The sequence below is a fragment of the Xenopus laevis genome, chromosome 4S (assembly GCF_017654675.1).
Source record: "Xenopus laevis strain J_2021 chromosome 4S, Xenopus_laevis_v10.1, whole genome shotgun sequence".
Lineage (NCBI taxonomy): Eukaryota > Metazoa > Chordata > Amphibia > Anura > Pipidae > Xenopus > Xenopus laevis.
In genome coordinates this window covers 83,806,688-83,833,030 of record NC_054378.1, presented here as the reverse complement: position 1 = coordinate 83,833,030, position 26,343 = coordinate 83,806,688, and the positions used below count along the sequence as shown (strand labels likewise).

General features: G+C 37.6%; 1 protein-coding gene across 4 annotated transcripts; it reads left to right on the top strand.

Moving 5' to 3' along the window:
- Positions 1-1,221: 1,221 nt before the first annotated feature.
- mtf2.S (metal response element binding transcription factor 2 S homeolog) lies at positions 1,222-25,849 on the top strand. Of its 4 annotated transcripts, none has more exons than XR_005960987.1 (16): positions 1,222-1,486; positions 5,589-5,787; positions 6,473-6,554; positions 7,548-7,643; positions 8,742-8,842; positions 10,352-10,500; positions 10,882-10,977; positions 11,526-11,594; positions 12,472-12,595; positions 13,307-13,374; positions 15,218-15,385; positions 16,354-16,465; positions 18,925-18,983; positions 19,075-19,170; positions 22,616-22,695; positions 23,718-23,854. XR_005960987.1 is itself a non-coding variant. In XM_041561523.1 (15 exons), the coding sequence occupies exons 1-15, from the start codon at positions 1,482-1,484 to the stop codon at positions 24,073-24,075; spliced, it is 1,782 nt and encodes a 593-aa protein (XP_041417457.1). In that variant the 5' UTR covers positions 1,223-1,481; the 3' UTR covers positions 24,076-25,849. The 4 variants fall into 4 exon arrangements, 2 of the variants coding, with proteins under 2 accessions (XP_041417457.1, XP_018115003.1); XR_005960986.1 differs by having other exon boundaries at positions 19,072-19,170; XM_041561523.1 differs by lacking the exon at positions 22,616-22,695 and having other exon boundaries at positions 1,223-1,486; positions 23,718-25,849.
- The last annotated feature ends 494 nt before the right edge of the window (positions 25,850-26,343 follow it).

Below are 26,343 nucleotides of genomic sequence, written 5' to 3'. Positions count from 1 at the left end.
GTCACAAGTTTATACAAAAGTGAATAAACCATGAATAAGTAAACAAGTTTCCCTCTGCTCAGTAAATTAAATATTTGCAAGCCAAGCAGTTAACACCATGGGAGGAAAACCATTTTGGGATATCAAATTCAAGTACCTGTACAGGGCCCTTCAGTTTTTTTTCCATATCCTCTATTTTTGTTCCGCTGAAATGTGATGTACCACTTTTTCATCAATCACACGAGTTCCTGCCACTGTGGACTCCTTCGAATCGAACGATTCGAAGGATTTTAACCGATCAATCGAAGGATTTTACTTTGATCAAAAAAACCTTAGAAAAGTGATGGGGAAGGTCCCCATAGGCTAACATTGTACCTCGGTAGGTTTAAACTGCCGAAGTATGTAGTCGAAGTTTTTTTTAAAGAGACAGTACTTCGACTATCGAATGGTCGAATAGTCGAACGATTTTTAGTCCGAATCGTTCGAATCGAAGGTCGTAGTAGCCTATTCGATGGCCAAAGTACCCAAAAAAATACTTCAAAATTCGACGTTTTTTTACTTTAAATCCTTCACTCAAGCTTAGTAAATGCCCCCCAGTGATTGGTTGTATTATTCTCTTGCAGAAATCACTATAAAACAACAAAATTAATTTCTGGTGTTTGCGTTAAATTTAACTTAATTTAACTTAAGTCATAGAAAGTATAAATACAGCATATAGATTAATGTTGTACAGGTATGGGACCTGTTATCCAGAATGCTCAGGACTTGGGGTTGTCCGGATAATGGATATTTTTGTAATTTTTGTAATTTGGCTCTTCATGCCTTAAATCTACTAGAAAATCATGTAAACATTAAAGAAACCCAATAGGCTGGTTTTGCTTCCAATAAGGATTAATTATATCTTAGTTGGGATCAAGTACAAGGTTCTGTTTTATTATTACAGAGAAAAAGGAAATCTTTTTTTAACATTTGGATTTTTTTGGAGAAAACAGAGTCTTATGTATAGTCTTAATATAATTTGAGCCCTAATATGTTACAGTAACTTACAGGCTGTCAAAAGATCTTTAAAGACAACCCCCTTAACAGGTCATATCAAATTTCAGCACAGGACAAAAGATATTTTAAAACAGAAGGTATAATACAAGCATATTCTGATTCACATATGTTATGTGTGTTGTGCCCTATTCAACAATGGCTGCTCCAATGACCATTTGCCTGAGAGCGGTTTGAGCTCAATGCCACAGTATAGAATGGCGGTATCTGGCGGCTGCAGAAAGGAGTTTGTAATTCTTCCCACAATGCAACGCGCGCTCCGCGGGAAACCAAAATGGCGAAGGACTGTTATGGAACCGGGCTGCTGCTGTGCCGCTGGTAACCGCAGACCCGACGGTCAGGAACGTGTTCTCCCGCGAGCTGGAGGGTAATCACCCGGTGGCAAATACGTTGTAGGGCTCTCTAGTGTTTTAGCGGTAGTGAACGCGCCGCACTACTGAAGAGACCGAATGAGGTGAGTGAACGGGCCCCTCGATAAGAAGACCAGACCGGAGCTGACCCAAGACCCGTGTGGGTGTCAGAGCCCCGGTTTCCAATCCTTTCTCTGTATTTACCTTTGGCTTGAACACCTTGGAGCGCGCAAAGCCGGAATGAATGGGCGCTGCTCCTTTGTGATGCTGCTATTGCCCAGTCTCTGTACCCGACAGATTTTGTATTTACCCCTGCGCTCGTCATAGTAAAAATAGTCTTGTCGGAATTTCTTGCCCCTACCCTTCTCCATTTATTGATGAACTGCTCTCAACAGCCCTCGTTTTGTGGGGGGTGGGGTGCTGAGTGTTACAGTTCAGCAACAGAAGGCAGGGTTTTCCATTTATGCTTTGGAGGCTGAAGGGACGTCTTTTTATGAGGAAATTCCCAGTGTGTTGTAGTATATAGACCACCTTCCCTGGACAGGCTTTGCTCTGTTTTAAAGCAGAATATTGGCCTGGTTGGCAGCTTTTCAATACATCACAAGTGGAAGGTTTTGTTGACATTAGTAGAAAGGAGTGGGAATGCGCAGATGAGTTGCAACCAGATGCTGCATTAATAGACCTAGACTGTGGATGCACTGGAACTATTATTTGGGCAAGTGTTCATTCATAATCCGAAACCCTTCAAATCTAATAAATATGCAAATCAGGCTTCAGAATATTGTCAGATCTTTTTTGGAGGTAAAGGCACTTCATCTAATTTCAAATGATTCCGTTCATCTCTAATCTAGATGAGTGCAACTGACAGTTGCAGGCACATGCCCCATTCTTTTATGTTATCGCACGAGGATTTTGAATTTTTTTACAATGTTTTCTTTAATTGAAGCTGATTTTCTTGCTTCTGGAATCTGATCCCCCGAGTCTGTAGCGTGAAGGAGGCCTTGAGGCAGCTGGAGAATAGTAATGACAACACCCCTTTGTGTCCTGCTGGGAAGCCAGGTTACATATGGCTTTGTTGGCTTTGTCAGGACTAGGTTGCCTTTTTTTTTAGTTGCCAGCCTTTGTTTTATCCCAGAATTATTATATGTTGGAACGGTTATTAAGAAAGTAAATAGAAATCGTATTGAACAAACATAAAGTAACATTTGGAGAGCTGGGTGGGTTTTTCCTCAATGCTCACAAAGATATTTATATTCCTGCTTAATATGAAGCATTCTATAAATTACATTTTTCTCCAAAAACATTTATACCACAAACTTCTGTATAATATATTTTTCTGCACAACAGAATGGTTTGCTGATATTTAGAATATATTTAAAGATATTCTCAAGGCTAATTGTACACACCAAATTTTGGGTTCAATTCACTGTGTTTTATTCCTAATTTTAAAAAGTGTGCAGTTTTAAAAAAACAATTTACTGATGCTAAACTCCTCAGTAGTTTTTGCTGGGCAATGTTTTCCTTTATTGTGCCATAGAAATATTGTCCATTGTATACATTATTGCAATTGAAACCGTACCTGTACTGCATTATGGGTAAAACAATACATTTCAGTCCATTTTAATTTTATTTAAAAAGAGCTAATTGCAGGTATGTTTTCAAACCTTTTTGTTAGAATCAGTCCTTAAGGCCTCTACTTATTCTGTTGTCACAAGGTGACATCCTATGATTGACCTGCATAGATTGATTGTGCAGCTTTCAACCTTGTTTTATACTGATAGTCCGAGATAAGGTATAAGAATTATCCATAATCAGTTCAGCTGTTAAATGGAGTGACTGCTCCTGTCTGTCCTACATAATACTACATAAACACTAAATGCAGTCATCAGAGAACACGGCCATTTTGTTACCCTGTTTTTAGCGATTTAAATGACTTCTTATATGTGCAGTCCCAGTATGCCCGTTTTGGTTTGATGCAAACCTTAAGTAGGCTTTTCACATATTCTGCCATCCCTAAACTTAAAGGGGTTGCTCAAAAATAAATAATGAAGACCAACTGGAAAGCTGCTAAGAAGTTAAAACTAAATGTGAACTATCCCTTTAAATAGATCCTTATGTGTTTGCTTTGCTTGTAATAGTTTATTGTAGCAATACTGTAGCCTCTTGAACTCCTCATGGTGAGGTTAAATTGCTACCATGCTATGTTTCTTAAAATCTTCTGCCATTGTCACAAGTAGAATAGCAGTTTGGTGGGTTAATTGAGGCAGTTTGTGCTTTGGTCTACTAAGTTTTGCCTTCTTTGCAGCTAAGATTTTCTCAAGGTGTTCTACTTTGCCCATGAGAATGACCAAATCCTATCTGTCCAGCTTTTTAATGCTTGTATATTTATATTTGAGTATTCTGGATCACTTTTGTTCCAATTTATTTTTTGTTAGTTCCAAGAGGATGCTTTGTAAGCCAAAGCCAGGTCTTCCTTTGTCCATTATTTTATTTACCAGTTCAACTACACTTGGAGGCTACCACAGAAGCTGTTAAGTTAACAATTCCAGCGTGTATTCATATTATTTTGCCAGTCGTCTTTTCATAGTCAAAAGATGAGAATACTTAAAAAGAAGTGAAGCTGCAGCAAAGTTAAAGGACCGAGACAGTGGTTTAACACTTATTCGCCGAGTTTAAAATCCAGTTTATGTGTTGTGTGGTTGATTGTGCCTATGTTTTAATAGATAAATGGTCGAACAGATGTGGAAAGCTTCTTGAGGGTAGTTTTCCGTTAAACGCTGTGTGTGCTTGATAGTGAGATTAGCAGATGTGTAATTTAAGTTTGATGCGATTTCAGGAAATTGTTGAAATTCAACTTCACAGTATTTCTTAGAAACCTTGAGTTCTGTGGCATTTTACAGGTTGTACATTTAATGTAGGACTGGGGTTCATTGCATTGGTACATGCACCTGTTAAATATCTTGGTACAACAGTAAGCAGAGTTTAAAGGTTCAAAATCACTTCTTTGCAGCTATTTTCATATAGTGGCTAAATTATGAATTATAACATATTAAAATGTCATACTGATAAATATGCAAATTTGCTTGGTAGTCAGGGGGCTAATGCTTTCCAGAATGCAGTGTTGCATTCTGGAAAGGAATGTGTAAAAGAAACGGATCCGCACACACACCGATTAGTGCAGTCGGGGATTATCCCCTTTTATTCAGCCACCAAACATCAGGAACGCACCACCAGCTTGCAGGATTGGTGAACTACAGGTGTGCGGTAGGATAATTACATTGCATTCGGGAAAGGGGCATCAGAACACCTTTTGTGGACTCTTGGTACCAAGTTTTTGTAACCAGTTTTTGTTTAGGATTAGTTATCCATGCATTTAGTGCTATTTTGCACATATATGAAAGGATACTAACTCATAAATGAGACTGTACAGTGGTGGCAGACGGGGAGATTAGTCGCCCAACGACAAATCTTCTCCGGGCGACTAATCTCCCAAAATGCCTTCCCACTTGCAAGAATGCAAATTGCCTGCTGGATGGCAAATGTATTGATTCGGAATTACGAAGTCGCCCGAGTGCCTGAGTGAATCATTTTAATTTAAAAACAAACATGCTTGTGTGTGTAAATGTACTTAGTCACCCATTCTTATAATACTACAGGCGTCAAAGATAAAGCAAAGATCTAATTGTTTTCTATTGGAGATGACACTGTTGTACTTTAACATCAGCCCTGTTTTTTTCTTTTGAAAGGGATTCTGTCAAGATTTTTATGGTTTACTTTTTATTTCTAAATTACAATCTTTACATTGCAAATAATTCACTCTACCTTTTTAAAATTGTATTCTTGAACCAACAAATGTATTTTTTTTTTTTTACCTGTAATATTGGTGTAGAAGTAGCCATTTAGCGAATTGTGCATGATTCCGAGCTTTGAAAAGGAGCCAGCACAGATTGTATTTAACCCAAGTAGCACAACCCAAGTTGTGCTCCCTAGCAATGACAACTTATTTTTGTTTTTAAATCAGTGTGAAGAAAAATCATTCTTCCTTCTAATGTAGTACTCTTGTTACCTGCAGGAATATATGCCAGTAGTATCCTATTTTCCATTGGAGGGGTATTATAATATAAATTGTTTTGGAATTGCTTGTAAATTAAATAGTTTCTGCTTTTGCATTTTGTTGATTTTCAATAACATATGTTTTTCAATTAGAAACGCTACTGTGGTGGGCAAGTCATTGGTCCTTAAACGATCCACATTCCGTCGACATCCAAAGGCTGTTGAGTCCTTGACCAAGCTGTGTGTACGGCATGGAACGACACCTAAGAGGCAAATATGTAAATTTGAAGAAGGTCAAGATGTCCTAGCAAGATGGTCAGATGGATTGTTTTATCTTGGAACTATCAAAAAGGTAACGAGAAAAAAGGAAAAATCCCAAGTGAAATAGTGGAGGACAAGGAGAACATTAGAAATGATGCAAGGCACAATGTTGCTGATAAAACTGTGGGTAGATGTGAGGCTGATCATTAAAAAGCTCTGTGGCAGTGATACGCTGAGAGTAGAAGAAAAGGGAGGAAGTGATCAGTGGTTACTCAGGGCTACATTATTTTATTAATGGGTATAAAAAAGCACATAAACTTGATCAAGAAGAGGTTTGGAAATAAAGCATATGTGCATGTGTTAGGGCACAATGCTGGTGAGTATACATGGGTCTAAGTAGGTGTTAACTGTACAGAAGCATAGGAACAGGATGCATTTGTTTCTGTTGGCTTGATAAGCAATGTCCAAAAATTTCCGTCCCATGGGACAATTGTCTGCTACTTCGCGTATTTAGGGACTGGACTATTAATTTAATTAATTAATTTTACAAAAGTTAAATTTAACTGAAAAGAAAAATGAGAAATCCGTAGTGTGGATAATGGTAAACATGCTCAGTTCACCCCTTCTTCTGAACCAAATCAGTAATGTGTAGTGGGTTTATTTTCAGACCAAAAATATCCAGGAAGCTCTGTGGGGAATTTGGCCTCTCAAATGCTACCTGGACTATAAGTCTAACCCTGAAAGTGTATTAATGTTTACATTTTGTTCTCTTTCAGATAAATAAGTTGAAACAGAGCTGCTTTATCTTATTTGAAGATAGCTCAAAATCGTGGGTACTCTGGAAAGACATACAGACAGGTGAAGTAAAAGTCTTTTTTTTTTTTTTTCTTGTTTCAGATAGATCACCAGAAATAGATTTTTTTTTCAATTACTTCTGATAATGAAGTGTAAAGTTTAATTTTTCACCTTCTAAAGCAGCTCTGGGAGCAGTTTTTTTTTTGCTGAATCTGTAACTGTTCTAAATTGAAACATTTAGTTGATACATTTGTTATCGGTGTCCCTGCTCAGCAGAATCCCTTTGCTTAATTAAAGGCAGCTGTTAGAATTGATACAATAGTTGCTAATATTTTAAAGATACTGGAAAGCTATTTAAAAAATATTTTTATTTCTGGTGAACCATTTGAACACAACTCCACTAAAAAAGTGGAAGGCGAACACCCCCTTTAATGTTTTAACTATTACAGCTATCTGCAACAAATATACTGCAGCAACACTGCTTATTTACAACATTTCCCATATAAACCTGGTCCTTAGCCCAAATGTTTAACAAGATGGTAGGGAGGCTGTCCAACTTATGGTGTATAGATGCTCACAAGTGCCTTTTTAATGTCATGCTAATATTGTCATAATTCGGTCTGTGCCTGGCATTTTCCCCAAGAGGAAAACAGCTATGGCTGTTTCCACCTCTGTTTGTGCAATGTTGGCTGCTAACACATTGGAACTTAATCTTCTAGAACTCGTAAGTCTGTATCTGACAAGTAGTCTTTGATCTCTCCAGAGGAAGTTTTCAGTTTGGAACTACTATATAGTAACTAGAGAACCTGCTATTTATCTCTTCTTAAGAAGAGGCTATTTCCCTGTGAGGTAGTTTCAATGCAGTAATGGCAGTAGTGGCTGTATTATCCCTGGAAAGTATTGCCAGTAATTTCCCCAGTTTCAAAGATATTAGCCATTTGCTAAAGAATGTGTTTTTAGTGAGCTCCAACTGTGCCAGCGTTTTCTTTGGCTATCTTGCCAGATTTAATATTCTCATAATTCTATTAATTTAACTTGGCATTCTTTCTTTTATAGGAGCCATTGAAAGTGGGGAAATGGTTTGTTCAATATGCCAAGAAGAATACTCTGATGAACCAAATGAAATAGTTATATGTGACAAATGTGGGCAAGGTATGTTTTACTAATGAATAATATATTACTTGGATATATTCATTTGTAATTAATTCAGTATACACGTGTATTTGTAAGCTGTACGGGGCAGGGATCTCCTTCCTACTACATCTCTTACCACATGGCACTTAAGCTGTGTGTCCTTATATAAACTCTGTGTATTTTGTATGGCAGAGTTACCAAAATGTAAGATTACAACAGTAAAACTTACCCATGTTCTATTCATTCCTATGGGATTTGTTAGAATCATATTTATCAGTGGAGTTCACCATTTGATAAATATGCTTTTAAAAATTACATAGGAATGAATAGAAAGTGAGTTTTATTGTTGAGTTTTAAATTCATACTTTGATAAATCTGCCCCTGTGTATATTTATGATATTAATTGTTTTTCTTGTGTTTACTTTTATATATTGCACAGTGCTGTGGGTCCTTACAGCCAAGAGTTATACATACATACATACATATTTGCTGTCTAGGATAATACCTGAATGACTGCAAAGTTATAGCTATGACTATGTAAACTTGTTAAATGTTGTACAGGGTTCAGGGCTTTGCCCTTGTTATCAAGTTGTTCAGTTTCAGGCTTTGTGCAACTTATATTCACAATGAGAATGCACATATCCGTGCCATCCAGTAGAGCTTAAGTATATAGTATACAATTATATTTAGCATGAGCAAAATAAATAGAATGCACGCTTAAAATATGATAGGAGCCAGTGACACTACAATATAAGTAAATAGTTTCCCCCAGCTACTAGAGTTTCCTAAATTCTACTGGTTTTCCACTTCACTTACCATTACTCTTGTCACACTTCATCTCTCTCTTTGATTTTAAGCTCTAGCTAGCAGGTCCTTTTCCCTACTGTCTCCTAAAAGCATGCAATTGTAAGTGTGTGCATCTTATGTGGTGAAGCGTTTGTATGTGAAAACTGTTAGGGCTTCTGTTTGTATATTTTTTGTTCAATTACAGGTAGATTAATAACAGGCAGAACGTTTACTCAAGCTTTTGCTATAAATTGTTTGCATTTATGAACGGTATTGTTTTGGGGATAAGATATGGGGGCAAAAAAAATATCTCGCTCTTATTTTTATCAGGTTATCACCAGTTGTGCCACACTCCTAAAATTGACCCCAACGTGATAGAAACTGATGAAAAATGGCTTTGTCGGCAATGTGTTTTTGCTACTACGACAAAGGTGGGGAATTAATTGTTATACCAATATTTTATATTGATTCATTACTGGTGCTGTGTAAACAAAAATAACATCTAGTATTTTCATCTTGTGAATCTCTCTGTTAACACCAAGCTGGTTATCCGTAGAATAAATGAGCGACATGTACACAAGTTCCACTATGTAACCTGTATTCCTTATTTTATTATTCTGTTCATTTGGCCTAGCCAGTCAGACATAAACACATAATCTATACAAGTTTATTGTAACCAGCACAAAGCAGCCAAAAATCAACACTTCTGCTTCCCGTTAACTTTAGTGGGAGCCAGCTAACACTACCAATAGTTTTTCCGGCCATGAACTGCTAGTACTGGCAGTGGTGTTTTTGGGTGCTTATCCTACAACTTAAGTATGCAGGGGTGAACAGACACAATGTTCCATAAGCCTTATTAGTAAGGAAGTGAAGTTATAGGATCAATTTTGAGAAAGGCTATCTTCTTTTAGAGCAGTGATCGTTCAGATTGTGGTCCTACAGTCAGGGCCGGATTTCAAAGGTATGCACCCTTAAGCCACTGATTGAATATCCAGCTATGTTTTACATTAAGAAACAAGAGCAACCCTGGGATAGGAGATTTGAAATCTGGCACAGTCCCAGACCTGCCTACAGTCAACCCTGCTTTTAAATACAGTTATCACCTCATTATGAAAACTATTAATTTGAATTGAGAAGGGTCTTGCCTTAATACAATCATCCCAGAGCTGTGCATAAATTGAAGGGATTCAGTGTTATCCAATTTCTGTGGGAATGGGTTTTGAAGAATGATGCTCAGGTGTGTACAGTCAGAGGGCTAGGAAGCATTAATGGGAAGATAGTGGGCCTGAAAATTTCCATAGGAAGTTTCAACCCAAACCCACCCCCCATGGAAAAGTTGATGCTCAAAACACTTTTCAGTTCAGACATTTTCAGATGGTACACTTGAAATTATGCCTTTCTTTATCTGCTTTCTATTTATTATTTGCCTGTTTTTCTAATAAAGATTTTATCTTTCACCTTCTTGTGATTCTCTGAAACAGCTTTTGGTGGACTGGGGTGTCACGGACTGTATACTGTGCATTAATTTATACATTTTTTATCTTTGGCCCTGCTGGGCATAATCCCTAAATTTCACTAAAAGCAGCTGTTACAATCGATACAGTATTTGGAATATCATTCCACAGTTGTGAGAAGTGTATAAATTAATGTAACAAATTGTAACAGTTCAAAGTGTGCACCTAGATTGCTGAGATGCTAGACTGAACCACCATAGAGCGGAGCTTTAACTTTAGAAAAAGGTTTTAAAGTAAAAAATAGAAAGCAATTTTAAAACAACTAAACTGGAAAAATGTTTTTGGGACTATCATCCCTACTGGATGAGGACTACAGTATTCCATGTGTTTGTGGTTTGGTTAAACATCGGCTGTTTGTGGAATACTCTGTTAAATTTAATTTTAGTTTACTTTTTAAATCTGTCAATTTAATATGCTTGGTTATAGAGAGGAGGTGCATTGAAAAAAGGACCCAATGCAAAAGCCTTGCAAGTCATGAAGCAAAGTCTGCCATACAACTTGGAAGACTTGGAATGGGATATAGGCCATAAAACCAATGTACAGCAATGTTACTGCTACTGTGGAGGTCCAGGAGAGTAAGTATTTTGACAATGTTGTAATTTTAAAAAATAAAAGAAATGTACTCTCTCTTTATACAAAAATCTGTAAAGTCATCCACTTTAATATACAAAAGGCTAATTTGTAAGAAGAACTTGTGTTCTACTTGTGTGAACATTTCTCCTGCCCCCCTCCACACACACACTTGGTAACAGCTATATCAGTGCTTAAAGAAGCATCTTTTATTTTAGCAAATTTTTCCAATTGTCAGCTGCTTTGCCTCTGAGACCAGAAAACAAAATATTGCTATGTTTTTAGAGATCATGTAAATACTTTATTATGTTAATTTTAATGTTCATTTAATATTTAAAGGTGAATTGTCCACCTAGTTAAATTGTCAATATTTCAATTTGTTTTAGCTGGTATTTAAAGATGCTTCAGTGCTGCAAATGTAAACAATGGTTCCACGAGGCCTGCGTGCAATGTTTGGAAAAACCTATGCTCTTTGGTGACAGGTGAGAAATATGAATGCATTCAGTTAACATTTTACATTTCTGCAAGTACAGGTATGGAATTCCTTATCTGGAAACTGGTTGTTCAGACGGCTCCAACTTATAAGAAAGACATCTTTCACAGTCTATTTTAAAGAGATACTGATACCAGAAAATATTTATTTTTATATTCATCATAACATTATCTTTATATGCTATTTATAATTTTGCCATAAAAGTATTTGCCTGATGCTTTTACATTACCTTTCTTACCCCCATGTTCCTCTATGAGGGGGCTGCCATATTTGTGAAACTCTAACTGACCGAATGAGATGGGACAGTCAGGTTTAACAACTTCAAGTAAAAATTGGTTACAAAAGCAGAACTATCCGCAAAAAATGACATGACCTATATGTGACCTATATTTTAGTAGTTAAATGAAATAATCCTACTCTAAATGGTTTATACTGACGACTGAAAATGATTGCTAGTGTAATTAGCTTATTGAGTTAACCATTGCCTTGAATGTTGTGTAGGCTGAGCTCTATATGTCATTGCATTCTCTTCAACAGATTTTATACGTTTATTTGTTCAGTCTGCAATTCTGGACCAGAATACCTCAAACGTCTATCTCTGAGGTGGTAAGTTCAGATTTTTAAATAAAAATATTTTTTACTTATTTTTCATGCCAGTCTAACAGAATTTTGTATAGAGATTTTTTCTGTGCTCATCTTTTGCTCCAGCAGGAGAAATGCTGTTGAAGCACAGGTGAATGACACAGTCTATGCTCTGAAACGGTCAGAAAGCTCAAGCGATTCCTTTAAAGGGGACCCGTTACCCAAAAAAATTATTCATAATCCTATTTTATCACATCAGTCAAGCAAAATGAACTTTAATCACATTATATATGTTATTTGAATCTTGTTTCTTTCAGTCTGGGAATTCATAATCCAGGGCATAGAGGAGGGGCAGACAATATTTGATTGACAGCTGAGATGTTTACAACAGCTATGAATGCTTTAATAAAAAAAAAATTGTATTTCAAGTTTAATTTGAAAAGGACTTTTATTATACAGCTTTTTGTGTCTGGGTGACGGGTCCACTGTAGGGGCCTTCTTATGTAGAAAATGATGTAATCTACTGTTATACAAAGTGCATAATAAGTCTGTTGTGTAAACAATAATTCTAACAAGAAGATGTTATTTTGTTACTATTTTAAAAACCCCATGGTTCTCATAATTTGGCATGAAATATTTCACTACTGGTGACTGAAGATCAAGGGATTATCTTTCCTCCTAAGTTTTTTTTTTTTTTGGGGGGGGGGGGGGGCAAGTGATGCCTAACACATTAAAGAAGACCACCACCACTCTGAGCAAAATACGTATATGTATAGGCAGTTCCAATAGTCCATCTTGCAGTCCATACAGTAAACCCTTCCTGTAAATAGCTCACAAGGGACAATTTTGAATATAATAAGCAATATACTGTTTTAAAGCAAAAAATCTCTTGACATTCTAGGGTAGACATAGCACACCTATGCTTATACAATCTAAGTGTTATTCACAAGAAGAAGTACTTTGATTCAGAACTTGAACTCATCACATACATAAATGATAACTGGGATCGAATACAACCTGGCGAGGTAGGTGCTTTTACTGTATTAAATATTTGTATGCCAAGCCATTGGTTATTTGGGTGATAAAGATTTGAAAAAAATCTTGTTTGAAATATGGGTAAATTATACATGTGTTTCCTGCAATGTTTCTAATTGAGGTTAAACATAAAGTTGTTGTGTGTATATCTATAATGCTTAGGGTAAGGCATTTTTTAGTAGCTTAAGGCACAAAATGTCTCAATGTCCTAAATATATTGATAATGGGTCGAGTGCTATATATGTATATACACACACACATATAAAAAAAACGCAATTATAAAAAATACACATATAAACCACACTTTATAGTACTACAATTTAACTGTTGTCCATGTTGTTAACGGATGCAGTTATTTGCATTTTGTTACATATCCTAATTTACATATTCAGGCCTTATCCTGGATTTGGTTTATTCGTAAAGAGTAAACTGACTATTACTTATTTGTTTGGATTGTTTCTGCCAGGTCAACAGTGCACATATGGGTACCAAATAGCCAGTCACAGCCTTTACTTGGAACCCCCATAAGCTTTTTGCCCGTCTTGCTGACCAACTCTCTTTACGTTTGATTGTGGCTCACAGGTAAAATAAGTTGCGGACCCCTGCTCTAAACCATTCGTATAAGATGGGTGATCAGTCTTGAGTGTTTACAACACTATAGTTTATTTTACTTTTATGTTCTGACTGGTTTATCCTTTCAGTTGGCTGACACACCAAGATCAGAAAGATATGAACATATTTTGGATGCATTAAATGAAAATAAAACCATGTAAGTTTTTCTTTGTAGTTCTGTCCACATGATACAACATGATGTCCTTAGAATGCTAGCAACATTGTTAGTATATCTTGTATTTCTTGCATTGTAAACTAAGTTGTAAATTATCTGATTGCTATTAAATACATTTGTATATTTAGAGAATATTTTTGCAAAGCTCTAAAACGAGAAACCTATGCAGACTCCATTAGAGGAGCATATGAACTACCACCAATATGGTAACGCGATTTGCAGAATTAAAATCTTTCATTAAATACAGAAAGAAAAAAAATACATAAGAGTATAAGATAAAAATACAACACTGTGACAAAATGGAATTGAAATGATATGGGATTTCTAGCAATATGAGTGTGCCATAGTTCAGTACATAAATTATGAATAACTGCGTCCAGAAATGCGGCTAAAATGTATTTGGTGGCTGGAAATCTACAGTGGTGCTTCCGTTTGTGAACCCTTTAAAAAAAAATTTCTTTACCTTTATATAAATGTGACCTAAAACATCTAATTATGAAGAAAACCAATTAATTATTATAATATTTGGTCATGTATTGAAAAAAACTATTCAATAACATATATGCATGTGGCAAAAGTAAGTGAATCGGTATTCCCTTACTTTCACTCAATATTTGGTGACCCACCAATAACTGCAACTAAACGTTTGTGGTAACTGTTCCTCAACTAGGAAGAATTGTAACCCATACCGCCATACAGAACAGCTTCGGCACTTGGATATTGGTGGATTTCCTCATGTGAACTACTCACTTTAGCCCTTTCCACAACATTTCAATTGGATTAAAGTCAGGACTTTGACTTGGACTTTCCAGAACATTCACTTTACTCTTCAACCATTCTTTGATATGCGTCTGTGTAGGATCATTGTCTAGATTTATGTGGATCAGCAACTTTTTTTGAAGTCCTCAGACACCTCCTTTGTTTGAGCCATGATACACATCTACATGCTGGTTCCCCATTCTTTAAATAAAACAGGCTCTCTTACTCACACCTACCTGATTATCATCCCATTGACTGAAAATGCCAGACTGATTTCATCTTCAAATTATATGATAATCCTAATGATTCACTTACTTTGCCACATGCAGATATATTATTGGATATTTTTTTTTTCAATAAAAAACGTTTGAGAATCAACATCTGTTTTAGGAAAAGCATCACTTGGAATACATATATTCCCCTTTCAACCCTTTTCCAAGCTCGTGGAAGAGCCTTGATTATAAACACTACCAGATTCCATAACTGTGCCACGCCGACAGAGATATACTTAAAACCACTTGTAACCACACAACGTCTAAATGAAATAGGCCCAGTAGTTAAATATTTTGTATGAAAATATAGACTACTTATGTTGCTGTCACTCATACGATTTATTTTTAACTTGTATTGCTTTTGTATTTTTTTAAAAAAACTTGCATTTTAATTCCATTCACTGTGTTAGTATATTGGTGGGGAAGTGCAGTTCAGAATCTTCTTTAATGGGATTTCTCTCTATCCCTGCAATATCAAATAGTAAACGTTTCTGATGGAATATGTGTAATTGTGTTTTGATAAATATAAAATAAGGGTTAGATTAAGATGTTAATATTGCTTGATAATTTAGGTTTCTGAGTAGTACAGTATGTTGACTTATATTTGTGGTGTGAACAATGCATGTTGGTTTCTTTTGTTCATTGGTGGAAGAAGTCTTTGAAATAGGAAACTGACATGATTATTCTGAAGGAAATGTTTTAGTAACTATTAAATGTGTGTGTGTGTGTGTGTGAACTGTATCTGTGCATTATTTATAACTTAGCAACACTGTATTTATTCAATATTTTGTTAGGTTTATGTCTGGAAAAGAAATTAAGAAAAAGAAACATTTGTTTGGCTTGAGAATTAGAGTTCCTCCAGTGCCTCCAAATGCAGCAGTTAAAATGGAAAAAGAAGAAAGTACATCTCATGAGTTCAAGATTAAGGGCAGAAAGTCTTCAAAGGTTACACCTGTCACAAAGTAAGATTTTTCATCCTTTACACACTGTGCGTTTTGTATTTATTTTACAGAAGCAGATTTTTTTCCCTTTAAAGGAGAATGAAAGCTCCAATCGATGGGTGATCCGAAATGTTAGGAACCCCCCCAAGGATTGTAATGATTTCTGTTAGTAGAAAACTTCACCGGCTTGGGGCACTAGCGAGTAAGGGATCCTCTTCGTCACTTCCTCTTTCTACAGAATCTAGCAGCTGAGGCATGTGTTGTAGAGTGCACAAAGTTGTTTTTTTTTTGTTTTTTTTACTCATGCACATTTGCACCCACCCGAAGGAAGGAAGAGGATCGCTTGCTCACTAGTCCCCATGCTGGTGCAGTTTTCTGGTAACGAGCACCAGCCCAGAGTATCAGGTAAGACATTACAATCCTTGGGGTGTTGCCTTAACATATCATCAATTGGAGCTTTCATTGTCCTTTAAGTGGTCCGTCCCCACGAGTGGTTGCTTGGAGAACGTCAAATAGGTGACCTTGCATGTAAAAATAAGTATTCTTAATACCTACATTCATCTTACTTAAAAGTAAAAATGTAAAAAAATAAGTATAAAATTAATTTACGAAAGTGCTTAACCTAATGGGCATGTGACACAGTAGGTGGAGAAACACCTGTCACACCCGCCATTGACGTGAATCGCTATTGTCTATTGTAGACAGGTGGATTTTGCCCTGAAATAATCGTAAGCAGCCTCTGTAGTAATAGGTCTTTCTCTGCCGGCACAGTAAATTTCTTGGTGTGCCATATGCCCTAAATTTGTTTAATATTCCTTTGTACTCCTTTGCAATTAACATGATGTGACAAGTATTCCAGTATGTCACATTAAACGACAGTATCATAGCAGGAATATATTCGTATATTAACTCTTAAGAAATATTTGACCAAATCTTTTCTTACAAGAAGCATCTGTTCTGATTATTTTATTTTTTACCCACTATTTTAGAGAGATTAACAATGGAGAGGTGAAAAAGAGGAAACCCGTTGGAAGACCACCAGGTTCTCACAGGAGAAAAATTTTGCAAAATGAGCCATGTGAAACTCCAGCTCTGCCAAATGTAAGAACCTTTTCATACAAAGAGCAGTATATTTTCAGGCTTGTTTTGATAATACATTCAGATATTTAAGTTTACAGAATTAAAATGTTGCTATTTAGCTATGCAGCCTGCTCTTCCCAGCTATTGGCTTCTGAATGCCCTTGAATGACTCATCAAGTTGAGCTTCCTAAAATCCCTTCCTACTTCCCAGGGGATGTATCTGGCCCCAGGGCTACATTGAAAAGCCTTCAAGTGTTTTGTTCCTCTGTGCTGCTCTAGTGTTGACTCTGTCCAGCTTTCAAATGGGGGGGTCATTGATCCCATCTAAAAAAAACAAATGCTGTGTAAGGCAACAAATGTACAAATTGTCTCAGAATATCTCTCACACTCTCACTATATATTATTTGGGGCTAAAGTTTGGGACTTGGGAACAGGACTGGAACTAGCATTAGGCAGAAGAGGCCACGTGCCTAAGGCGCAAAGCTTGGGGAGCACCGGGCATGTACTTTCTCTGCCGCCTACCCCTAGTATGGCCAGTCTCCCACACTGAAAAGTGACAAGCATATTCCTCCTCTAATTGTGTGTGTCCAATTGTGCATGGGTGGGTGGGCGCAACACGGTCAGCTAGGGCAGATGGCCAGCCTGGCCAGGCTCTGCTTGAGAAAATGGATTGTCTCGTGTCAAGTTTCAAATTAAATATAAAAAACAACCTTTAAAAAAAAAATGGATTTCATTGTTCGAGGAGCTATTGGCAGTTTCAGACAAGGTGCACTGGAATCCAGGACCAGACTAGCTTTCAGTGTGCATGTTCCTGTTAGGTGATCAGTACTTGAGACTGTGATGGAGGACAGATAGACCGATATCGGCAGAAGATTTGGATATCGGTTGGCTTGTCGATCGGGTGGATGGAAAATTTGATCTGGGCCTTCAAAACACCCAAACATCAGCCATTGTTAGTGCTGAATCGTCAGATACAGGTAGAATTCTATTGTTTCTTCCTGTATATCTACCTGTATATCTGACGATTCAGCTCTTCACGTGTGCATTGAAACGAATGATCTTTCTTGGGAAGATCTTTTCCAAGAAAGATCGTAATTGTTACATCTATGGCCACCTTTACTCTCCACCTTCCCTCAGAGCGTGGAAGCAGTTGGTTAACAATGCCATCTCACTTTTCAAACTTACGTATGAATTTAGAGGTTCACCCACCAAATTTGACAAGGTCTGTGGGCCATGGTGCGATATTGACCCAGCTACAACATACTCTGACTAGACCTGAAATAAGGTACTCTGTGTACACCTTTATATAAGGCAAATATGCTATTTCCTGTTCCTCCCTGGAGCAAATGGTGACCCAAACTTAAAATATAAGAACTACCTCTTTGTGTGTCCAATCAATCCCCCCTAGAGCTATAGTGTTTTACTACTCTATGGGGCACCTTTACTAAGCTCGAGTGAAGGATTCGAAGTAAAAAAAACTTTGAATTTCGAAGTATTTATTTGGGTACTTCGACCATCGAATAGGCTACTACGACCTTCGACTTCAACGATTCAAACTAAAAATCGTTCGACTATTCGAGCATTCCATAGTCGAAGTACTGTCTCTTTAAAAAAAACTTTGACTACATACTTCGGCAGTTTAAACCTACCGAGGTACAATGTTAGCCTATGGGGATTTTTCCTTCAATCGTTCGATCGTAGGGTTTGCGGCAAATCCCTTCGAATACGATATTAGAATTCGTAGGATTTTACTTTGAGGGTCGAATTCGAGGGTTTATTAACCCTCGATATTCGACCCTTAGTAAATGTGCCCCTATGTGTCGACCTGTATTTCATGATTGACTCCATGTAATGCATATGGCTTGTTTTGTAGTGTCCTGTTAGTGTTGAAATAAATAAACAATAAAACTTGCTTTTAAAAAATTTACAAAGCTGCATTAAAGTGGACCTGTCACCCATACACAAAAAGCTGTATAATAAAAGTCCTTTTCAAATTAAACATAAAATCCAATTTATATTTTTTATTAAAGCATTCATAGCTGTTGTAAGCTCATTTAAAAATCTCAGCTGTCAATCAAATATTGTCTGCCACTCCCTAGGCATAGAGGCGGGGCAGACAATTACTTTCACTTTCCATTCAGCACTTCCTAGAGTCACTGCTCTCCCCACATTCTCCCTCTCTCTTTACCATTTAATTGTGTAGCCAGGGCATGGGGATGGACATCGGGTCCCTCCATTCTGGTGCACAAACAAGATTCTGAGATAATGCAAGGCTTGCTTTAATAACACTGTCTACAAAATGGCTCCTACCTGCTTGCAATAATTATGAAATCCCAGACTGAAGGAAAGAAGATTCAGAAAATTTATATTGTGTAATTAAAGTTAATTTTGCTTGACTAATGTGATAAAATAGGATTTTGAATAATTATTTTGGGTGACTGGTCCCCTTTAATCCTGAAATGTATTTTTGCCTTTTGCAGAACACAGATACCGACCCTGTATCAGAAAATTCATTGTTAGAGACACCAGATCAAAGAAGGTAGGTTTTTTTGTTTTTGTTAAGCTTCTTTGCCTTTTTTTTGTTTTTGTTTTTTTTTTTTAGCTTTCACTATTTTTATTCTGTTTAGCAGGAAAACTGAGGTGACCAATTCATCATCCAGTAACTCAGATTTAGAAACCAGTGGTGCTGCCGGTGCAAAAGAAACTACCTCATCTATTGTTTCCAGGTACATCTTCACATTAAAGGGAAACTCCACAAAAACATAAATTAAGCTTTTTGAAAAATAAACATAATTTCAAGCAACTTTGCAATATATATCATTTAAAACATATGCAGACTTTTCATAATTTTTAAGGGTTTTGAACAGTTCCCTAAGCCTAGCCCCCGGCTCTCCTGCTGATCTATTCGACTACTTTATGAGCTTGCTGACTACTTTTACTTTGTATCAACAGCCAGCTGTCCTCAGCCTGCATCCTCCAAACCCCACAATTCTCTGCACACGTGATTTCAATATGGAAAGGAACATCACAGTGCAATGCGTTGTGGGTTATGTAGTTCCTGCATGCTGTCTGTAAGTTGTGGAGAAGTTGTTACAATTTGTAACATCAGTGTTTAGTTCCTCCTTTCACTGATTTCAAATGATGCAGAAAGAGAAGAACTGTTAAACAGCTAGATTTCATTCATGCCATACTTGGCATTTATTCATAATTTTTGAAGAAACAGGTAACTGTGATGGGTATATTAGGGGTTTCTGTGTTATGTGGGCCTCTTTATCAAATTTTGGTTTGGAAGCCAGAGTTTCCCTTTAATATGTTAGTCCATTATAACCTGATGAAGAGACTTGCTTGAAATCCAAGGAGAATGGATAGATATGCCGTTTTAACAGAATAACCACACCACACCATTTTATGAACGTTGCATTCTAGTCATCACTTTAGACCCAATATTCATAAACATTTTGCAATTCTAAGATTCTGTATCATTCTGCAATTTGGCAACTTTGAGTAGCATGATGTTCAATTGATTATAAAGTTCCAAATAAATGCAGGCAGAGTAGCACAACAATATAAAGTCCTTTACATTTTTCATCCTCATTCTTTTCCAGAGTAAAAACCTTTATGTAGATGTAAATATCGGAACTGAAGGAATTACACACTCTGAGGTCCTCAGGATCTGAATTCTCAGGAACATGAAGCAAGGATTTTCCAGTATTTATTATACTATCAATACTAGTTAGCAGAAAACAACATAAAGGAAACATTACATATAGTTACTTTTTAAGAATAAATGGCATAATATTAACAAGACTTTCAATAGCACTATAATAGTAAAAACTGCTCACTCACAGTAGTCCCTGGAGAATTAAAGAGAATATTACAGGATGAAAACAGAAAGTTGGATATTGATATTCATTCATTACTAACACCCACAGAGTTTACATTTGCTTGCAGCCACAATGTTCTTTGAACTCAAACCCTTGTCAGGCCTTGACAGTTGCTCTATTAATGAAATCTCTAGGGCCACTAGCCACATGCTCTTCCCGAGGCACAGGATATTTTATAGTGCAAAACATACATATACAATGGAATCACATTGATGCTTAATAACATAAGTTGTTATCACCAAATCAAAACAGGACCTTTCCACTCTGGCTCCAGATGACTCTTATCTCATATGATACTTATACAGGGCCCAATCTTCAAGTTTTGAATCTGGCTGCTATGAATTTATAATTGTACCTCCTTTATCTGTGGATGAAATAATTTGACATGACAGATAAATCTGTCTATAACAAATTATTACAGCATTTCCATGATTCTAGGGGGCACTGTGAGTGATACCGTGGAAGTTATTACTCCAAACAAAATCTCTTATTGAGAAAACATACCATATGTTTGGTAAATTGTTTGATTATAATGTCTTTAGCTAGCAACTATGTTTACTAATCTAGATTTAAAAATGTAATGTACTCTTTTTACCTAACCAGAAGCTTGCAATCCATAAAAAGCATTTCATTACCACACTGAGCATACATTGTTTCACTTTGAATGATGTCTCTTAGCTACAAAATTTAGGGATAGCACATACAAATACAATTCCCTCCATTTTATTTCTGTAATAATGTATTTAAAAAGCATTTACCCACATAGACAATAAATCTTACCAACATAGTAATTGCATTGACACACTGGTATTTCAGTATACAGATTTACCAGTGTTATGTCTTTAAAATATTACACAATAGAGGACACCACTTTTTTTAAGCAAATTGTTGAAAACCAGACGCATAATATAATTCTGCATATTCTCTATAATTCATCTGTCACGTTACCAGACTCTGTATATTGTCCATAACCATTATCCCAAACACCAACCTTCCTTATTCATTCTAAATTTGTTTATGCATATTCTGTACATTTCTTTGGTATTACATTAGACATTTACTATAATATACTAGATTTTCAATTTATCAATCAATACTTTCACTGAGTTAAGGCGGCCATACACGTTGCGATAAAAGTTGCCAACAGAGTCGGCAGCTCATTGGCCCGTGTATGGGGCCATCCGACGGGCTTCCTGGATCGATATAAATTTTGGGGTTATAGTTTTCTTTTAATGTTTGACTTTGCAGACAGATTGATTTCCATTGCTTAGCTTCTAATCTTTTCCCATGCGATATCTCAGATTTTTAATTTTACAATTCTAAAATCCTAGACAAAGACGGGCTTTGCACTAAATACATAGTTCCAGAGCCCACTTATGCAACTACTAATACACAAAAGCAAAGCAATGTCCCACAAATCTATAAGGCATCCCCTCTAATTTGCATAGGGATAAGCAACAAGCAAAGAGAAATACAAGCTTTATGCTGGGCATAGTTCCAGAGCCTATTCATATAGGCTTTTCACTGGATATATAGCTTCAGAGCCAACCGTGCAAATAGAAATACAGGCTTTATGCTGGATATATAGTTCCAGAGCCTACTCATACAAATATAAATACAGGCTTTTACGCTGGATATATAGCTCCAGAGCCTACCCATGCAAATAGAAATACAGGCTTTACGCTGGATATATAGTTCCAGAGCCTACTCATGCAAATAGAAATGCAGGCTTTACGCTGGATATACTGTACAGCTCCAGAGCCTACTCATGCAAATAGAAATACAGGCTTTACGCTGGATATACTGTACAGCTCCAGAGCCTACTCATGCAAATAGAAATACAGGCTTTATGATGGATATATACCGCCAGAGCCTACCTATGCAAATAGAAATACAGGCTTTACACTGGATATATAGCTCCAGAGCCTACTCATGCAAATAGAAATACAGGCTTTACAATGGATATATAGCTCCAGAGCCTACTCATGCAAATAGAAAGACAGGCTTTACGCCAGAATAAAGAGAATTCTGGAGCCTATGTGTAGGATGGACATTACACCATATAATTAATATGGAGTCCAGAGCTACATCGCAAAGAGCAAAAATAACAAACTCCCTCTCTACAAAACTATATCTGTAATTATAAAACAAAAACTTAAAACAGCCACAACGAGACAGATTAAAACTTTATGTAGTTAAGTTAAAGCACAAATTTAAGGACAGCTCAAACAGCTTCATTATGTAGTCTAAAAAACATATCACAACTGAACTATAACTTTTTCAACAGATGACAAGAATCGGAGATCTAAAGTAGAGCTATTCATTAAAGGACTAAGGTCAATTATAACAAACAAAATCGTGTCAAAGGTAATGGTCTTTTACAAGCAACACAGAAGTTCTGGCAGTATCCCAATTATTTGTGTTAAGGACCACTGGACCATCCCATATTGCCCTGATTGGTTACTGACTGGTAACAGATTAGAGAGCTGCAAAGGAGGAAGTAGCGTTCTGGCTATTATTTTAGACATCCGTTCACGCCAGCCTTTTGGCTAACTATATTAGAAACATATATTTTTTGCACTACGTATCTATTTACTCAGTTTAATTTCTGTGCTGAACAGTTTCTTTAAGTATCATTTAGGTGAGCCTTTCCGAATGTTAGCATCTTGTTCTCCCCAACTACTGATAAGGGTTGTTTGTTGTTTTTTCTTGTTTCGCTGAATAAACAGGAGTGCCTACCTGTAACAATGTGTCTTACCTCTTCCACTACTTAAATGTGCATCTTAGTGGCCTGGATACCACAATATAACTTCATAATTTAAATGAACAGAGGTGTATCGTGAGGACCACAATATGGGGTTTAACTTGACATGGTATGGTGGTTTGTAAATTTTATGGTCATAAACTTTTAACTAAAAACCCCTGTTTTGGAAATCGCTTAGAGGGAGCTCCCAGTGCAAACAGCCATGTTGAGGAACTGCATGCATATAATGAGTAAGTGCCCCAGCTCACAATTTTTGTGCATGCGTGAGACATAGGATTGGTAGATGGGTCTCCTTATACTACATCATATGCCTGATGGTCAACAAGTCAGAGGACATATGCTTACAAAGGGGATTTTCTTGAAGAAATACCCTAACCAGGGTACACAGCCTCCAGTTGTAGGGTACTTGGTAAGCAAATTACTAGTATCCTGGATTAGAGAGGATGAGTTGAGCTGAACTGGGGTTACTCGATTACATGGCACACAACTGTCACCATACAATTTAAAAAGACCCCCTTGGTATAGCAATATTGATTTAGGGTTATGAATAGGGAATGATTTTTTATGTTGTGGGTTGAGGGTAACTTTTAAAAGAAATGTTTTTTTTTTTTTTGTTTTTTTTTAGTCCTCAGCCTGACTTCAGGAGGGTGACCCGCACAGGCCGGGCCTGGTCTGCTACGATACCACCACAGAAAAAGAGAGGGCGCCTTCCACGAAGAGCTCTGCAGGCTCACAATTCAGACCTTACAAAGAATGATGAAGACAAAGAAGATCTGCAGCCTGCTGGACTCAATACAGATATTGTTAAAAACTTGACTGAGCAGGACTTACAGTTGAATCATTTGAAGAATTCCATTACTAATTATTTTGGTGCTGCGGGCAGAATAGCATGTGGTGAAAAGTATCGCATTTTGGCACGCCGAGTAACGCTTGATGGAAAGGTGCAGTATCTTGTGGAGTGGGATGGGGCTACTGCCTCCTGATTTTATTTCTCCCATCTATGCGCTTTGAAGAGGAAATCTAGCTTACTGTACTGTAAGACCTTTTATTTAAATAGGTGACTGCAATGCCTGTGGTGCAAAAGGTCTAAACATGCCCACTGCTGACCCTGTGATAGAGAAAGCCTGCTGGGGTGGTAAATTTACTGCGTTTGTTTCACGATTTGTGCCACTGTTTACCAGAGGGAACGCTTCTTTTAACCAAATATCTGCAACGGTGCACATTTCCGAGAATCTGGTTTACAGTATTTCTAATCAACAATGTTTAGGTATTGTGTATGTAATGTGGATTTCATGTTTAGCAAGTATTTCCCTCTTCTCCCAAAGAGGCTTGCATCTTATACATGTGCAAGTTTGTTGGGCAGACAAAGGGTTCTGTTTTTAAGTGTTGAAAAGTCAAAGTGCTACCTAATCTGCAACCCACACCCACCCCACCAGTACTTATGCTGAATTGCCATTTCTATAAGAAAAACTTTAAAATGGCGTACAGCAGGCTAGCTCCAGGGATAACTCACAAGTAAAAAAGCGAATCCGTGCCTATGGCAACAGAGAAAACCGACAACCAAACGGAAATATGGTGTAGTAAATTCAGGTTTCTCAAATATAACCATGTGTTGGAAAAGAGAAAACTTTCTCGTGTCAGTTTCCCTTTAAAGAGCCTTACTCCTCCAAACCGTGCATAAAAGCTTATTCCAAACACCTCCACCAACTTTGTATATATAGATAGTAGTTTTACTTATTGCTTGTAGTATCCAATGGTGTTCATCCCTTCTCTGCACAGCTCTGCACAAATAAAATTCTTTAAAACATTACACTCACATTTGTTTCCATGAGGATAGTCACAATCGGGCCCAAATTTGAGTCGAAGCCACAAAGGCATGGGCCTAGGGCGGCAAGTTGGTAGAGGTGGCGTGCTGCCCAGCCGCTTGCTGAGGAGCACTGGGGATGCACAGGTCCCCAGTGCTCCGGTGCTCCCACTCTTGCTAGAGCGGTGCGGCCTGGCGCTAGGACCGTGCGGCCTTGGGATGCCCACTTGAAATCCGGCCCTGATCACCATATGTACATTTTTAGCAGGTCGCCTCCTCCTGATGCTTTTTGTGAAACGCGTCAGGCAGAGGTGACGTCACGGTGAGCTGCATGGGAGAAACATGAGGGAGAGATGCCGGAAACACGATTCTCTCTGGAGAGAATTGGGAAACCTGCTAAAAACTTACATATGGTGACTATCCTCATAAAAACAAATGTGAGTGTAATTTTTAAAAGAATTTTTATATGTTTAAATAAAATAGTATTGCGCTATGGGATTTTTGTATTCCTATGCTGGAGCATAAAGGAGCTGTGCAGAGAAGAGGAGAACACCATTGGATACTACATGCAATATATAACTACTATCTTGTAAGCGGGCACTTTGGCCAAAGTTGATGGCTTTTGGAATAAGTTTATATGCACAGTTTGGAGGAGTAACGGACTCTTTAACGGGAAGCCAACAAGAGAGAGTTTTCTTTTTTCCAACACAATGCTATTTGAGAAACCTGAACGTACCACACCATATTTCCGTTTCCTCTGTTGCCATAGGCGCTGATCTGCTTTTTTACTTGAGATTTTTCTTGTACTGCTAAAAGGGACTGGAAAGGATCGGCAGGAGTGAACAAATCTAAAGGACTAATTTTTTCTTATCCCCTTTTATTATATTTATTTTTTATTGTTTTATTACTAGCTCCAGGGATAAACACTGAATGATCCCAAATACCAAACCAAATACCGTATATACTCGTGTATAAGCCGACCCGTGTATAAGCCGAGGTACCTAATTTACCTAAGAAAACTGGAAAAATGTATTGACTCGTGTATAAGCCTAGGGGCCCCATGTCAGATTTCAAAATGTGAATGTGACCCAGCCGCAACAATTGGGGGACACTGGGCAGGTACCTGTTACTGTCTGTGACTGACTGTGTCGCCGACCGGATTTCATGTTTGCTTCCCTCTGCCACCCCTATTTCATGTTTGCTTCCCTCTGCCACTTCCCCCCCCATCTGTCGCTCTCCCCACCCTGGCTGCTCTTCCCTCTGTCACCTCTGCTCTTCCCTCTGTCCTTCCCTCTGTCACCTCTGCTCTTCCCTCTGTCCTTCCCTCTGTCACCTCTGCTCTTCCCTCTGTCCTTCCCTCTGTCACCTCTGCCCCAGCCGGACTGCCTGTGACTGCCTGTGTCGCCGCCCGGAGCAGGTCCAGGAGCTCCGGGCGGCGCGTCCTTCC